This window comes from Mercenaria mercenaria, chromosome 4 (genome assembly GCF_021730395.1).
Source record: "Mercenaria mercenaria strain notata chromosome 4, MADL_Memer_1, whole genome shotgun sequence".
Taxonomy (NCBI): domain Eukaryota; kingdom Metazoa; phylum Mollusca; class Bivalvia; order Venerida; family Veneridae; genus Mercenaria; species Mercenaria mercenaria.
The window spans coordinates 61,187,176-61,205,105 of record NC_069364.1 but is presented as its reverse complement, the minus strand read 5'-3'; the positions used below and the strand labels follow the sequence as shown (position 1 = coordinate 61,205,105).

At 35.5% G+C, this 17,930-nt stretch overlaps 1 protein-coding gene across 1 annotated transcript in view; it reads right to left on the bottom strand.

The window, feature by feature from the left end:
• Window positions 1–16,242, bottom strand: part of LOC123552912 (phospholipase D1-like) — an 88,512-nt gene extending 72,270 nt beyond the window's left edge. Inside the window, exons 1-2 of the mRNA XM_053541449.1 lie at window positions 15,342–16,242; window positions 11,958–12,120 (exon numbers count right to left, since the gene is read on the bottom strand). Coding sequence (XP_053397424.1) covers window positions 11,958–12,120; window positions 15,342–15,594 — 416 coding nt within the window. The 5' untranslated portion in view covers window positions 15,595–16,242. The remainder of the gene's footprint in view (window positions 1–11,957; window positions 12,121–15,341) is intronic.
• Between the last annotated feature and the right edge of the window lie 1,688 nt (window positions 16,243–17,930).

Genomic DNA, 17,930 nt, shown 5'->3' with positions numbered 1-17,930 from the left:
CTAAACACAAAACTTAACCGAGAAATCTGATTTTTTAAGTCCAAAAGGGGCCATAATACTTGCAAAAAGCAGGATGGAGTTATGCTTCTTGCTTTACAGAGTCAGCTATTGATGGTGACACAGTGTTGCAAGTTTTAAAGCAAAAGCTTCGATAGTTTAGGAGAAAAGTTGATCTAAACATAAAACTTAACCAAGAAATCTGATATTTTCTAAGTCCAAAAGGGCCAATAATTTTTGCAAAAAGCGGGATGGAGTTATGCTTCTTGCTGTACAGAGTCAGCTATTGATGGTGAGCAAGTGTTGCAAGTTTCAAAGCAATACTTTTGATAGTTTAGGAGAAAAACTGAACTAAACATAAAACTTAACCAGGCAACACCAATGCCAATGCCGATCAAATAATGACAATAACTCATCATTTTTTTTTTCAAAAAATCAGATAAGCTAAAAATGATTTCTGCTCAATAACTTCAGTTAGGAATGAGATAACTTAATTTATCTGCATATTTTGAGAGCTCTACTGTGATGAAGTGGACTTAACCATTAGTAAATTGTACCTATTTTAATGTTAAATGGATGCGGGTAGCTGTTCCAATCCTGGTTTTGGCCTTACTTTAAACAGTCCTGCTTAAATACAATGCACAGATTAATTTCTAATGTTGTATAAAGCAAGTTGTTCAATTTTTACCAAAATTGATCTACTTTGCTACATCTGTTTGATTGTATTCAATGCTCTTGGACTCAGTGCTCTTACATATTCTGGTCCTTTGGAATCAAAGAGTCCGTTCAATGTATTTGTTCAATATAATAGCTTAGTAGGAGCTAGTGGGTGAGTGGGGCATTGTACATTTCTTTACCTTTCATGAACAGACTCAATTAAATGGAGTCTGCATCATTTTACTGCGTGGTGTTCTATGCTTCCAATGGATCTTCTTACAGATTTTGTTCTGTTAAAACAATCTGATAGAACAGTTTTTAAACTGTCCATTTCAGAACTACAATACTTTGTTGCTAATGCCACATTGCCACATAGCACAGTTTGCCAGAATGCATCAAATATTGAAGTAGTTCCACAAGTTTCTCCTCTCCTATGATAAGTACTTTGCAGAAAGTAATAAGATTTAGGCAATATTCCACTAAATTCAACTATTTCTCTTACAAATACATCAATTTTATTATCGCTAATCTACTTCTTGTCACATTTTTCTAGAAATCCCACACTAGGGGAAAAGTAGCAAAACATAAATGACATCAATGTTATAAGTTTATTACATAACTCTAATACAAAAAAAAATTAACTCCTATGACATCAAACATTATGTTATAAGAAGTGTCTGTGATGTTTTTCTTCCTTCAAAACCTTGTTTTAGTCTTTACAGATAATGTTTACATAATTGTATAATGCCAATGGTCACCATAACAGAGAGGATTTTGTTTTACTAATGCTAATGTCCTTAGATTTTGTAGCAAACCTATTCTGTATAAGGTTGAGATCAAAGAAAAATTACCCTGTTTACTGAGCCATCACTGTCAATTATCTCAATTTTAGTAATTCATGGACCATAACTCTGGCTAGTAACACAGACCCTATTAGCCATCTGGGCTTCTTACATTCAAATTCTAGGGACCCAGCCTAAAAGTTAGGGGCCCAGCTATTATCAGCGGAAAAAATATACCAACAGTGGTTTAGATCTACATACTTAAGTAATTTGCTTCCTGCCAAAATACATCAATTTCTTTAATACAGAACACACACCAAGCTCACAATGAAAGAGGAATGTTGTAATCAACCAGTGCATGACGTGTTCTAAAGTTTAAACATAGGACACAGCCTCTCAAACACGGACGCATTTAATTTAAAGTTTGAATGATTTTTGCAGCACAAGAGGTTATGGATTGTTTATGGGCATTTTTGATAGAGGCTGCATGCTTATGGATATCTGAATTCTCGTATTTTGTTACATTGTCGAGTTACAGGACTCGCAACCCATCCCGAAATTATTGATATATTACTTGTACAAAAAGTACAAAGCATGATGCGTTCGGTGTTCTAAGCAGCCACGGTCTGTTAACAGCCCATTTTTCATTTAAAGTCCTCTTTGGCCTTTAGGACGTTTCATAATCCTGATATTTCCTTTTGTTGCTGCAACAGGCCGTTCTAAGCTCTTTAACAGCCTTCAATAAACATCTACTTTCTAGTGCTGTATTTCTATGGGTGCAGCCATTGTTCGTTTCGGAGTAAATAATCCGCGTTTGCCGATTGGTCATAGTTTATATCGGTAATTTTAATTAGTCGATTTAAGTGACGTCGTGCATATTAATAAGACAGTCTCGGAAAATTGACTCGACCAGCTTTAAATCTGGTCGCATTGGGCGACTGGGCGAGTGTTAATTTATATCCCTGGTTATCAGAACTGGCCAAACATTATGCCTGTAAACACTCTGAGAAAGTTTAGTGAAAAAGTATGCGCAAATCTGACAGCTGGTTATCCAACTTCAACTAAATATTGTAAAGATACACATCCTGTATCAGTATGGTTGAAATCAACAGAAAACCACTCTGGCTGTTAATTCAAGGGATATAACTCAAGAGTGACAGGGATCTGGTTGTTTATCTAACTTGTCAGAGATATTAATCGCATTTAACATTTTGATCAAGTTCCATGAAAATAATGGATCAGAACTGCTTAAGTTATATAATACAGTTGACTATTTCTGTGGATGCTGCCACAAGTGATCCCAAGACATGACATCGCATTCGGAGTAATGGCACGTGCATAAATATAAGCTGTCTGTTAAGAGCGCGCTAGACTATTTGAAGAATTGATGCAAGTATGGGGTCAAAATATTACCAGAGATCTTCAGACAAAAGAAGGAAAATAGATAAGATGAATAATGTACATGTACCTGTACAGATATGGCAATGTGTAATGATATTTTACCAGAGATCTTCAGACAAAAGAAGGAAAATAGATAAGATGAATAATGTACATGTACATGTACCTGTACAGATATGGCAATGTGTAATGATATTTTACCAGAGATCTTCAGACAAAAGAAGGAAAATAGATAAGATGAATAATGTACATGCACATGTATTTGTTGACACAGATATGGCAATGTGTAATGATATTTTAGTGATCTTGCAGAAGCATTAAAGCATTGCTTGTGGAGGATTTCAACATGTAGGATGGCCTCTGGATATCACTGGAATTTCACTCTAATGAGCCTCCCTGATAAAAGTTGCTGTTTCATGAAATTTCTTATGTAAGTAGAATATATACATTTCCATTTTCCAAGTCCAAAAAGGGCCAAAATTCAGGCAAATATCTTTGACATATAATTATATACCCTTGACTATAGATGGAAAACATGATGATGAACAAGTGTTCAAAGATTCAAAGCCTCATATCAAATAGTTTTGACAAAATGTGGACTTGCATGTACTTAAACTGAACCAATTTCCAAGTCCAAAAAGGGCCATAATTCAGTCAAAATGCTTGACAAAGTTATTTACTCTTGCCTGCAGAGACTGTTACAATTACAATAAACAAGTGATAAAAGTTTCAAAGCCATTATGTCAAACAGTTTACACAAAAGATGAACTGGTACGAAAATTCTTAACTAAGATTTGTAAGTTAAAAGGGGCCATAATTTAGACAAAATCCTTGATGGAGTTATGTACTCTTTCCTAAAACTGGACATGGTGTTGAAAATTTCAAAGCTATATGTCAAAAGGTTTTATCAAATTGTGGACTGATACAAAAAACTTAACCAAGGTGCGGCACCGAAGCCAATGCCGACACAGACTTAGATGCTGACACCTTGGTGAGTAGGTAGCTCTCCTTATTTTTCGAATAGTCGAATTTAAAATTATAGACCAAAGAAATTGATTACTCATCCAATTATCATCTTAGTATGTTAGCAATTTTCCTTCTTCCATAATAGCCCAGGTCCCCTTAATTTTCTATCATTTCTATAATATGGTTAAAATGACTATACTAGAAATGTAAATAGAAGAATGCCAGTTGCAAACAAAAGTATTCAGTTATGCAAGGTTAATTACCACAATATAAAGCTGGAATAAAATAAAGGCTTATAATCAGGAAGGGCAAAACTTCCCTATGGGATTGGCAATATAATGTCAGAATTTATTGACATTTGCATCAAATTCCCTTGTCATTTGAAATACTTCTCAATATAGTTGTTCCAAGCATGCCTTAACAGCTATCAATTGTTTGAAATTATCAACATTATCACCATGTGGTGTCACGGATAGCTATTTATGCGGGTGTTCTCCACTGTTCAGTGACTTGTTTTGCTTTTTGGTTTTCCTGATGAATCTGGTACCAGGTTTATAAGTTGAAGGTGCAGAGGCAGTAAAATCCCTATCGAGGGTAACAGTTTTAGGAGGGAAAGAGGCTGTTGACTGTTCAGGCAGTAAAACGACTCTGCTGAGGAGGGCAAATATTTAGGCAGTAACAAGGCTCTGCTAAAGAGGGTGACTGTTTAGTCAGTAACAAGGCTCTGCTGTGGAGGGCAATTATTTAGGCAGTAACAAGGTTCTGCTAAAGAGGATGACTGTTTAGTCAGTAACAAGGCTCTGCTGTGGAGGGCAATTATCTAGGCAGTAACAAGGCTCTGCTAAGGAGGGTGACTGTTTAGTCAGTAACAAGGCTCTGCTGTGGAGGGCAAAAATATTTATGCAGTAACAAGGCTCTGCTAAAGAGGATGACTGTTTAGTCAGTAACAAGGCTCTTTGACTTGAGAGGGTGACCTAGTTTTTGACCCCACATGACCCAGTTTCGAAGTTGGCCTAGCAATCATCAAGATGAACATTCTGACCAAGTTTCATGAAGATAGGGTCATAAATGTGGCCTCTAGGGTGTTAACAAGCCTTTCCTTGACTTGACCTGGTGACCTAGTTTTTGCATGACTCCACATGACCCAGTTTCAAACTTGGCCAAGAGATCATCAAGATAAACATTCTGTGCAAGTCTGTATAAAATCAAAGCATAAATGAAACCTCTATATGGCTGAAAGGGCCAAAATAGAAAATTTTGCCCCTTTCAGGGGCAGTAAGTCTAGAACCCATGATGGAATCTGGCCGGTTTTTGAAAAGAACCGAAATATTATTGTGGCTTAAGTTGTGTGTAATGTGGTTAAAATCGAATGTAAAATGTCACTTCTATCTTGTTCACAAGGTAAAATTAACAAATTTTGGCTCTTTCAGGAGTCAATCAGGGGCCGTAACTCCAGAACCTAAGATTGGATCTGCCGGATTCATTACGGAATCCAAGATCTATTGTTGCTAAAGATATTTTGCAAGTTTGTATCAAATCAAACCATAAACGAAGTCTCTATATGGCTGCAAAAACTAAAATAGCAATTTTTGGCCCTTCAGGGGGCCATAACTGTGGAACCCATGATGGGATCTGGCCAGTTTTCAAAAGGAACCGAGATATTAGGCCAATACAAGTTGTGTGCAAGTCTGATTAAAATCGATTGTAAAATGTGGTCTCTATCGTGTTCACAAGAAATTGTGGACGGACGACGGACCATTGGGGCAATCACAAAAGCTCATCTTGTCACTATGTGACAAGTGAGCTAAAAATTCCTATCAGAAAATTTCTGATTTCACAGTACTTTCAGCAGTTATTTATCAAAGAGACATAATGCATGCAATTCAGTACAGAGTTTTGATACGTTCTGTTTGTTTCTTGTTTTGGGTTTACCTTTTTTTTTCAACAATACTTTAGTTATGTAACTGTGGGCAGTTACATGTAATGTAACCAGTGTTCCTGTAAATAAATCCTGTAATGGGACTACTGTTGAAAATGGTAATAAGTACCGGGAATAGTGCAGTTTAATCACCTTTGCCTCCAGCAAGTCCCATAAAATTTGGTACTGTACTACAACAAATGAATTACATGGATTTATAGATGTTTTGTAGATTTTTTTCGCTGCCTGTCATAGCAAAAAACCATGTGACCAATGATGCAGTATAGCCACACTGTTTAAAGGGGGACAACTTTTTGAGAATTGAGAATATTTCAAGTATCCATATAGTAAAACATGAACTGGACAGGTAGATTTTTTGTAAAAATGTTGTTTATTCACAAAATATCTCTGAGTCTGAAACCTTATGGTTTACATTTGTAACTAAAAACCAGTGACTATAACTTAACAATTAGCATTGTCATCTTCAAGCTATGTCACATGTTATCAATACTTTTGCTAACAAGGTAGGTAAATATATTCAATCAATACATATAGAGATAATTAAAACAATATGGAAACAGATATCTCTGCTGATACTAACAGCAATATAACTGAGCCTCACCATCAGAAAACCAACATAGTGCATTTGTGACCAGCATGGATCCAGACCAGCCAGTCTGGTCTGGATCCATGCTGTTCACTTTCACAGCCTATTGTAATTAAAGTAACCGTTAGCGAACAGCATGGATCCTGACCAGACTGCACAGAATGCACTATGTTGGTTTTCTCATGGTGCGGCTTTTTGAGAATTGAGAATATTTCAAGTATCCATATAGTAAAACATGAATTGGACAGGTAGATTTTTTGTAAAAATGTTGTTTATTCACAAAATATCTCTGAAACCTTATGGTTTACATTTGTAACTGAAAAACATGTGACTATTACTTAACAATTAGCATTGTCATCTTCAAGCTATGTCACATGTTATCAATACTTTTGCTAACAAGGTAGGTAAATATATTCAATCAATACATATAGAGATAATTAAAACAATATGGAAACAGATATCTCCGCTGATACTAACAGCAATATAATTGAGCCGCACCATCAGAAAACCAACACAGTGCATTTGCGACCAGCATGGATCCAGACCAGCTAGTGGATCCATGCTGTTCACTTTCACAGCCTATTGTAATTAAAGTAACCGTTAGCGAACAACATGGATCCTGACCAGACTGCGCAGAATGCACTATGTCGGTTTTCTCATGGTGCGGCTCAATTGTTATATCTGTCCATTCATCTAGTACACCAGACACAGGAAACTGTTAATTGTCCTGTAATTGTTAACTACTTTCAATACACACTAAATTGAAACATTTTATGTTCTATCATCTTTAACATTAAAAGCATGTTTATATGTAGGTTATTTCATACATATTCAATTCAGCTTTGGTGCCTTAGGCCATCCGTCAGACTGTTATGGTTCTGTTGCACCTAAATGCCTCAGCTTTAAAGTCTTACCTATAGTCATTATGTCAATATGTCTCTAAAATCTTAATACTCACACTTAATTGTAATAATAAATTGGAGTCAGTTTAACTTAAAGAACTGACTGGCAAACTCCTGAAGCAAGGAGAAAATTACCCCTTGTGCCTTCAATAATGTCTTCCTCTACATGTAACAGGCTTCTACAGATGAAAAGCCCACTGATATACACTCATTTTAAAAGAATATTAGACCAAACTTTCAAAACTTGAAAATACAAAAAGTTACTGCATATAGTTTATATAAAATATTGCAAACATGAAATTAACAGTACCATGCATTTTGTTTAAAACAGTACACAATAACAACATGTACTGTTCAACACAGCATAAATGTGTACTTCACCAAAAGATCTGGAAATTTCTCTTTGAATGAACAGGTTACAACTGTTAATGCATTTCAGGTAGTTCTACATACACAATTAAATATATATACATCTGATGAGTATTTCCTATATTTGAAGTAAATGTCTGATGTTAATAAACTATTTTAGTGAATTTTCAAATTAGTACTAGATATCTTTAACACACAGGCCAATGCTAATCACACCACTTTTAAAAAATATTGCTGATGTAAATTTTCCTTAAGCCCCTTGCCTTTGCCAAACAAAACTACAGAAACTTTTTTTAAGTTATGCAGATTCTACAGAAGAGTTTCTCATAACAGCCAAAGGGTCTTCAGTCCTTGAGTGGTTAAGGTCGCTGACTTTGATAAAACACTCATCCCTCATCGACATGGGCTTGAGTCTCACTCGTGGCATTGCATTCTTCATGTGAGTAAGCCATCCAGCTGGCTTACAGAAGGTCAGTGGTTCTATCAAGGTGCCCGCCAATGATTAAACAAAACAAAGAGGGGCACCTGGGGGTCTTCCACTGCCATAAAAAATTGGAAAGTCGCCATATGACCTATAAATGTGTCCGTGTGACGTTAAACAAAAACAAAACAAGAGCTGTCTCCATAGGATGACACATGCCCCCGATGGCACTTTGAATGAATAGTTATGGCAGATGTTAGAGTTAAGGACCTTTGACCTATGGACCTGGGTTTTGCGTGCGACACGTCGTGTTACTGTGGTACACATTCATGCCCAATAATTTTAAAATCCATAAATGAATGACAAAGATATGGACCGGACACGCCCATCAATGCACTATCATGAAATATGACCTTTAACGTCTAAGTGTGACCTTGACCTTTGAGCTACGGACCTGGGTCTTGCGCGCGACACGTCGTCTTACTGTGGTACACATTCATGCCAAGTTATTTGAAAATCCATCCATGGATGACAAAGATATGGACCGGACACGAATGCACTATCATGAAAAATGACCTTTAACGTCTAAGTGTGACCTTGAGCTACGGGCCTGGGTATTGCGCGCGACACGTCGTCTTACTGTGGTACACATTCATGCCAAGTTATTTGAAAATCCATCCATCGATGACAAAGATATAGACCAGACACGAAAATTGTGGACAGACTGACAAGACTGTTCAAAAACTATATGCCTCCCTTCGGGGGCATAAAAAAACAAAATATAACAGCCAAGCTAAATGGCCAAACGTTTGCATGTTTACAGTAAGACTTCTAATGAAGCTTTAGTCTTATTCCTGAACAGTGCTATCCAACAATTTCCTGTTTGAATGATTGATGGAAAGCCAGGGAGATTCTGATTTGCTATAAAATGAATATTAATTAAGCTTATGAGACCACAGAGAAAGTAATCATACATGTAACTTACAGGTCACACACTTGCTGAGAATGTCTCCAAGGAGTGTTTAACAATAGTGGCATCAAAAGAGCATGAAAATTTTGTATTAAATTCCAATTCTTTACAAGACCAGCTGAGCTGCTGATGAATATTGGTTGTCAAGCAGACTGAATGATACAGGGAGGAGTGGGGGACTGGAAAGGTTGTGTAGTCAATTAAGTTGTCAATAACATGTTATCGCAGCTTTCATGTTTTGTATATTATGTAGAAGATTTATAAATCATTTACGGAACAAAAAGGTCCGTTACATAGATTAATTTAGATCCCTATAAGAAATTTATGTTTTATTATCATTTAATCACCCCACTTTAATATATATTATATGATATTATACCAGATTTATACATTATAGTGCTGTTTTCATTGTAAACATGTTCAAAGGCCTTTTACAGAACAAAGAATTAAGGAAGTATTTAAAGCTTCATAATGCGTTTTTTTATATTGTGGCTGCCACATTTATATTATGGACATAAAATATACTAATTTTAAGCTAAATCTTATTTTAGTCATGTTTTCTCATATATTTGTCAAATGTTAAAATACTGATTAATATACTGTAAAATCATTTCATTTCGTGGGCATGAAATTTCGTGGTTTTGGTCAAAATGGCAATTTTGTGGGGATATGAATTCGTGGATTTCAACCGTTGAACACACCGCCTCAGTAGCCTAGTGGTAGAGCGTCCGCATTGAGTGCGGGAGGTTGTGGGTTCAATCCCCGGCCGCGTCATACCAAAGACGAAAAAATGGTACTAGTAGCTTCCTCGCTTGGCGCTCAGCATTAAGAGGATAGTGCTAGGACTGGTCAGCCCAGTGTCAGTATAATGTGACTGGGTGGGGTATCATGCCACGTGTCTACGGCTGATATTCCAGTGAGGCAGCACTATAAAGTTGGGCATTGTGCTCACTGCTACAAGTAGACACCGTCGTTTATATGACTGAAAAATTGTTGAGAAAGACGTTAAACCCGAACACACACACACACACACAACCTTTGAACATGAAAGGAATCGGAATTTTACTTCTTCGTTGGGATTAAATTTCGTGGATTGACTCAACCCTGAAATCCACAGAAATTAAACTCCTACGAATATTAATGATTTCACAGTAGTAGAGGTATTATTGAATCCATTGTTTTTATTACATCCCTTTTTGGCTCTAACTCTTAAGATTCATGTGCAGTAATGCAAGTAGTGTATTTCTAACCATGTAGTTACATGTATGCATAACATCTATTTGGACAGCTGCTTTATCTAGTCTTGGCATAAAATTAAAAGCCTTAAGAAACTTTAAAAATCTCACTATTTCCAGAGCAACAGTTAAGCTGCCTATTAGTGTAAATACTCAATTAAAATTTCAAATTACACAATTTAAATAGTTCTAATGCATGTTAAAACCAATATGCCCCTCACCGATGTGGGTTCCAGCCTCACTCAGGCACTGAACTCTTCATGCCAGTAAACCATCCAGCTGGCTTACGGAAGGTCGGGGATTCTTTCCAGGTGCCCGCTGTGATGAAATAATGCACAGAGGAGCACCTGGGGTCTTCCTCCACCATCAAAGCTGGATAGTCGCCATAGAACCAATTATAGTGTTGGTGTGACGTTAAACCCAACATAAACAAAAAAGTAGTAAAGTAAAAGGTTTTGTGCCAAACAGTTGCTGATTTTTTCTTACACATTTCTTGTATCAACCAAGTTCAAATATACAAAACTAAATGTATATACATATACCCTCTGGCAGCCATGTGTTTTGACAAATTGGAATAATTTTAAGTCTTGGTAGAGGGTCAACCAAGGATTATTTGTATGAAAATTTTAATATCAATTCAGTTGCTTCTAACGAGGTTTTTAAAGTTTCCATTACCTACATATAGGAGAAAAGACCAAGCCCCTTGGCAGTTACATTTTTCTGACAAATTGGAACCAGCTGAACAATGTTGGTAGAGGGGTACCAAAGGAAACTATTTAAAAACTGCACCTGTGATTAATGAAATATTGTTTCAAGATTTATTTTATTTTAGCTCTGCAGCCAAGAGGAACTGTTTGAACAACTTTGGTAGAGTGTCATCTCGGTTAAGTTGTATCAATTTTCATCCGGTTTTACAGTTGATGTTGTCTGAAGAAAAGTATGGATGACGAACACAAGATGGACATTGAGTGATCACAATGGCTCATCCCAAGTATAAATTTGTGCTCAGGTGAGCTAAAAAGCAATAAAACAATTTCCTAGATTCATTTTCCACAATAAAAGAATCAGCTTTGTTTCATACAGGCATCCAGGATCAGCCTGACTCAGTAGCTGACTCCACCAAGATACAAGGCTTAAATCAATGTAACACTACCAGTACTTAAGCAGTGTCAATAAATCATTATATTGACAAACTTTATTTCTACTGTTTTATGCACACCTTCAATAATTCCCTTTCACCATTTACCAGTATGCAAGCTAGTCTCTTGGTAAGTAAAAAAAACAACAAAGATATATTATATATAATATCTATATATGCAAGAATAGATCAATGTGACTGAACGTTTAAAATATTGAATTTTTTAAAAGTGCTAATACGCTTGTCTAATATATCATCTTTGTAAAAAAATCACATAAAAATCTTCAAATTATATATACAAAATGTGGGCTTAGTATGGCATCATCTTCAATATGTACACACGTAATAAAAAATACTAATCTAAAATAGGTTTGTATGTGACCAGCAAAGCTAATTTCTTGGTATACTGTGATAGAAATTTTATATTTTGTCTGTAAACTTGAAAAATTCACAGATCTCTTGGAACCTTTGTCATTTTATGCTCTAAAAAAGAGTTATTGAAATCACTTGGCCAGCCTTGTCTCATAAAAACTTTTCAATACAAACAGAAAAAGAAATGTCCTGGAGGCAAATACATGGAATATCTGTTATACTTACAAGTTTGGGTTGAAAGCTTTTCTAGTCATGTGTGGATGGTGTTCTCGTTGAACATGCGAGATTCTAGCATTTATAGGAATGTCTTTCATCCAGCAGTCTGGACGAATATGAGCAAAAGCCTTTGCTGGTTTGTGGATACTGGAAAAGGGTATAATTTTCCCCTCTGTAATAAAAGAGAGTAGACACGCTAGCTGTAAAATACTTTGGTGATTAGGTGTTAGTCATGTTACTTGTTCTGCTTAGCCTTAATGTGCCAGGAAATATTCCATTTAAGCTTGATCAAAATTCATCATAAGAGGGCACCTGTGGTCTCAAGGTTAAGCTGTTGGACGCTCAACCAGGGTTTGTGGGATTGAGCCCCACTGGGGTCACGACTACACCTTCTCATATGACACCAGCACTGGTTTTTTCAGCAAGCAGACTCAAGTGTGGTTCAAATAAGCTTGAAACTGTCATTACAATCGAGCTAAAATAAATTATGTATAAACTAAACTAAAATTAATCATCATCATAATTATCCTAGCACACTCTTGCAGTATGGATAAGCTTGCAGTCTACAGGGTACTTCAAATTACAATACAATTTACAGTCTCAGTTTTAATATACCTAAGGCTAATGTTTAATTACCAACTGCAATTGACAATATACCCAAAAGCTTTCTGATTATTTTATCTACCTAATAATCAGACCATCTACAAACCACTGTTGATTGGGACACAAATTTCAAGGTTGTGATAAAGATCCTCACCATGCAGAAATACACTACAATTAGCATGTCTGAATATAGCAAAAATACCATTCTTTTTCATTTGACTCAATTTCCACAATAAATCTCTAGACAGTGTTCTGTAATTCAGGGACAATTCATAACAACCCAACTCTGAGTTATGGAATGTCAAATTACAACAATATTGATATATCTCTTAAAACACTCCAGATTGAAAACTACCAATCTGACTAAAGTACATCTCCTATTACGCTACGCATAGGATCTGAGAACGACCTATTCATTGCCTCGTTCTGACGACCCTTTCGCTAGCCAATCAGAGCCTAACTTACAACATCTTGCAAATCTACCTGTAGCCTTGACTTTTGATATTTACAATTCTTTTGTCATAATGTATCAGATAGCCGCCTAGCTCAGTCGGTAGGCCACTTGCTTTATAAGCGAGGGGTCCCGGGTTCGAGCCCTGGAATGACTGCACATTTTTCTTACTCTTTGACATTCGAACAAGTCGTCTGATTGGATAAAATAAAAATAGCAATACTGGAAATCCAAAATTTACAGAAGACGAATGTGAATGGGTCGTTCTCAGATCTTCGTTTAGAAGATCAAGTACTTTAGTCAGATTGAAAACTACCAAATGTCATGTCACCTGATACTGAAAATGTTTGTGGCTACATGTACTTTACAAGGTAATGTAAGTTGGACATGCATATACAACTAAAAAATCAAAAAAAAAAATCAGACATATACATATAGGGACCTGCTCCACTGATTATACACATGAAATAATAGAACAAAACTTTAATATTGGTTGCCAATGTCTTCATAATTTCATAATAAATTAGCAATGAATTTAAAATTGAATCTGAGAACTGCAAAACATTTTTTTTTTAAGTTTGCTAAAACAGCTATCATCAGGTTTTAATGTAGTATATACCAGCGAGGTTAAGATCACAAATTTCTGAATGATGGCATGTTGTAGGAGGAAATGTATTTTTATTAATTCAATCATGTCTTTATAATCAAAGGTCCAATTCTCCTGCCTCTGAGTTAAACTTGCAACATTTTTTGATGCATGTAGCAGAAGTGAAACAAGTATTGGCAGCTGCTGAAGAATGCCCAGTTTTTAATGAGGTAAGTTATAAAAATATATACCTTTTTAACAGGCAACACAAGGGTCTAGTGACATCATGACTGCCATTGTTATAAATCTCAATCTACAGGTCAAGGGTTCAAATCCTGGTCTGGGCACTGGGAATATCTGATATGCTCTCCAGAATCTTCCACGAAACTAAGACTCCAGAACTGGTCTGATTGTGAAGCCCCAGACCCCGCCTTCTATTTCGCAACTTCCACCATCTATTTCAATAATTCATGAAACCGCTTTGGTTTCAAACAATATTCATTTCAATTAATTAGCATTTTTGATAAAGTCATAGAAATATAAATGTTCATTTAATAACATGATTAATGAATACAATAATTTTTTCATGTCTATAAAATTTTCATGAAGACAGAAATTTTAGGACTCGCTCTGCAATGACAAAATACCTTACATTCCCTTATTAATGCCCTCCCTATAATAAAAACCACTTACTCTAATTTATAGAAAGTAAAATTATCTAAAATATAGGTCCTAAAGAAAGTTCCCATTAACTTTAATAAATTAAGGTACAAATTCGCTAAAAACCGATATATCAGATTATCTAATTAAGAACATCAAAGTTTAGCTGGGAGACTCTCAAGGAAAAGTACAGTATACCGTGATTTTTTTAGGACCTGAGGCTGTCAAAAAAGTATATTGTTTTCCCCTATTTCTGAAAAAAAATTCCCCTCAAAAAAAAGTTTGTTTCATTTTCTTTTTTTTTTACATATCCCAACCAACAAAACCCTTTCTAGATGTACATGATAATGTAAACTGTACCATTTAAAACATGAGACAATGTGCTTTTAAATCATTTTCTTTTTTAGTGTAACATATTTATGAAAAATATTGCTTTTAATTTTTATCACGATGCAAGTTTCCCCCTATTTAAGTGGTTACGGCACAATTTTCCCCTCCTTACGGGCCCCGCCACCATTCCCCTAAACCTTAAAAAATAACACTGTAGTATATTTTGCAGTTCTAGTAAAGCAACAATTACAGTTAACTTATTACCAACACGTTCTGAAGCAAGATAAGTGAACCTTTTATATAACAGAGAATAATCATTTTTGCTCCATAATAAATGCTCCAATCTTTGGAAATATAACACCCCTTGAGGCACTGATAAGGGCATATATGCTAGCTACCTCAAAAATTAATTAAGTTACCGTTGTACAAATGTAGTATAAGTAAGTATTTATAAAATACAGCAAATTGGCCTATACTGTAGCAGTGTATTATATTGGGGCTTTTTTCTGCTACAGTATAGGCCAATTTGCTGTATTTTATAAATACGTACTTATACTGTAGCAGAAAAAAGCCCCAATATTTGAAGTGGAACAAGTCGAGACAGCATTATTCTGCAAAAATATAGCTTTTATTTGAACCATTATCATATGACCTCCATTTCTCATACATGTATTTTCAGTCTGGTTAATTGACATAATAATGACATTGCTAATTTCTGAAAAATGAAGCCACTTGACAGATTAAATTTAATTTAAACTCATACCCAAATGATCAGGGTGTTTCCCTGACTCCACACAGATGCCAGATGTGATAGTGTGTCTGACAGTTGAATGTTCCACAAGGCTTGATATGTCTCCATCAGTTGCATCAAAGAAGTCTCCCGGAGTATCTGGTTCATCTAGTTCGTCAAAATCTGAATCATCACTGAGAACAGAAAAAGACCTTAAAAAATCAAGTGTAGTGTTACGAACTCCTATGTGCTCCTCCATTAATGGACCTAATTCCTCATCAGCCATGACAGGTGTGTTTTAAAACAAAATCCTCTTCACTAAAAAATATTGACCTAATGGTCATATCTAAAGCCATGGCAATTATTTCGCAACTTATATAATTGATAATAAATGTTTACAACTTCCAAGTTAACAAAGTTTATATCCTTCTTAACACTTTGTTAACATCTTTTCTGTAAATGATTCTATGAATGCAACAGGTAAGCAATCCAATGGAAATTTCCAGGAATATTTCCAATATTTCTTCTCGCTTTTAGAAGTTCTGGAATTAAATTATAAACTTAATTTTCTGAAATAAAATTGAGAAAGTGACAGTTTATGAAATTCTCTAACACAAGAACTTCCCCTGAGTGACTGTCAGTTAACTAAACTCTGCTAAAGCCTTATTGATCTCTCAAGCAATCGCAAGTGTCACAACATTGTTGTTCTCACGTCTTAGGGTAAACATCTTGAAATGTTCTTAGCTGAAAATACGTCGTTCAACCCATTTTCGTTTTATTCTACAAAATTCACAAATTATTTCACAATTCTTTAACTTTAAAACTGCGTTCTGGCGTTCTGTTTCAAACTGATGTAAAACTTTGTAAACTTTGTGCGGAATGTTTTCTTTTATTGACCGCTGGAGTACTTCAGTAACCTAATTTTGTTAGCTAATATACGCTAAAATCTGTCTGGACCGTACCAGCGTAGGTGTCGGTTTTCCGTATAAACAAAATGAGCGGACAGTTACATTTGTTACTAAAATGCTACATTTCAATTGAAAAACTGTATATAAAACAGTTATAGTAGTAGTCAAACATTTCTCTTTTCATCCTCCGAAATTAAATTAAAGAAGAATCTTTGGAAGCATGCTGTAGAATGCAACCAAAGAAAACAGACCCGCTTCACGAGATGTAATGGAAAGTGCAACACCCTGTCGGTTCCCTAACGCATAACGTCTAAATCCGCGACTTAACACGTGCGTACTACACTATTGCAAAAATGTCACATCGCAAAAATATTAGAACTCGTATGAGCATGATGAATGTAGATGTGTTTAGAAAAAGTAGTTATTTTTTAAATCAAGGGCAGGTCTGGATTTTTTTTTATTACCAGCTGTTACTGCAGATGGGAATATCCGACTAGAGGGTAACTGTTTTGGTGTAGCTTACACTCCGCCATTTAGTTTAACCTAACATTAACTCGACACCAATGGACTGACCGATTTATAATGTTGGTAAAATTTTAGTCCAATCGTATTATCGTATTAGTATTATCACACTGCTGCTATTTTATGTATTCATTTATTGCGGATGAACTATATATATGAACTGTAGTACTATAATTATGTCCTTGTAATTGTACTCTTGGTTCGTTGTTGTTTATATGTATAGTACATTTACTAAATATGACTTTTGTGATAATTACAATAAAATATGATCAAATTAAAAACCTCGTTACCGTCAAAACAATTACCTTACAACCGTTCTCGCACACCAGGGGTTTACCATGATTCACTGTAGTTGAAATCTCGGGATTTCGACGAACCTCTAATCGATGAGAATTAATGCCTTTGAACCGGATATTCACAGACTGTATCTATAGCCACTGACAGACTATTTTATTCTTGCACACATGGGTAAAATTACTGGAAACACCAGTCAGGTGTAAAACGCGATGCAACATCTGCGGATATGCTTGTACTGTACTACGACTGCAATTTATTGTTACAATCCAGCGGACCGTGGCCGAAACAAGTTTCATTTATAAAAAAAAAAAAAAAAATACTGAAAATACACAATATACCAAAAGCTAGCAAGCATGTATTTTTTCATAGACCGAAAAAAAGTCAACTAGAACCTTCGGAAATATGTACAATTTTGCATTTTTGTTTTTACCAAGTTGATATAAAATCGTAGATTCATTACAAATAGGGCAGGCATTGTGGATTTACAAAGAAAAGACAGACGGCGACAATAGCAATAGAAATAGACTGAAGATAGGTTCCAAATGTGTTTGGTTCTCTGTTCAAGCACTTGTGATCATCTTTGTTCGTATCCCACCAGTAGATTGGCAGTTTTTCATTCGAATTAATTTAGTTTTTTCTATTCAAGTTGCCGAAATTAATGAACGGGTTGAAATCTATTTCAAATGTTTGAACATGTGCATAGCTAGTAAACTGCCTAGCGAAATTCTACAACGGCATGTGTATGTCAAATGAAGACTTAAGATTTGCAAAGTGTAAGCATTATTTGGTTGTGTCAAAGTACACATCAAACACCAGCATGAGACCTTGTTTGTTTAGCAACACTGTAGTCATGGTATTATATAAAGTCTGATTAGATTGTGGTGAATGATACATT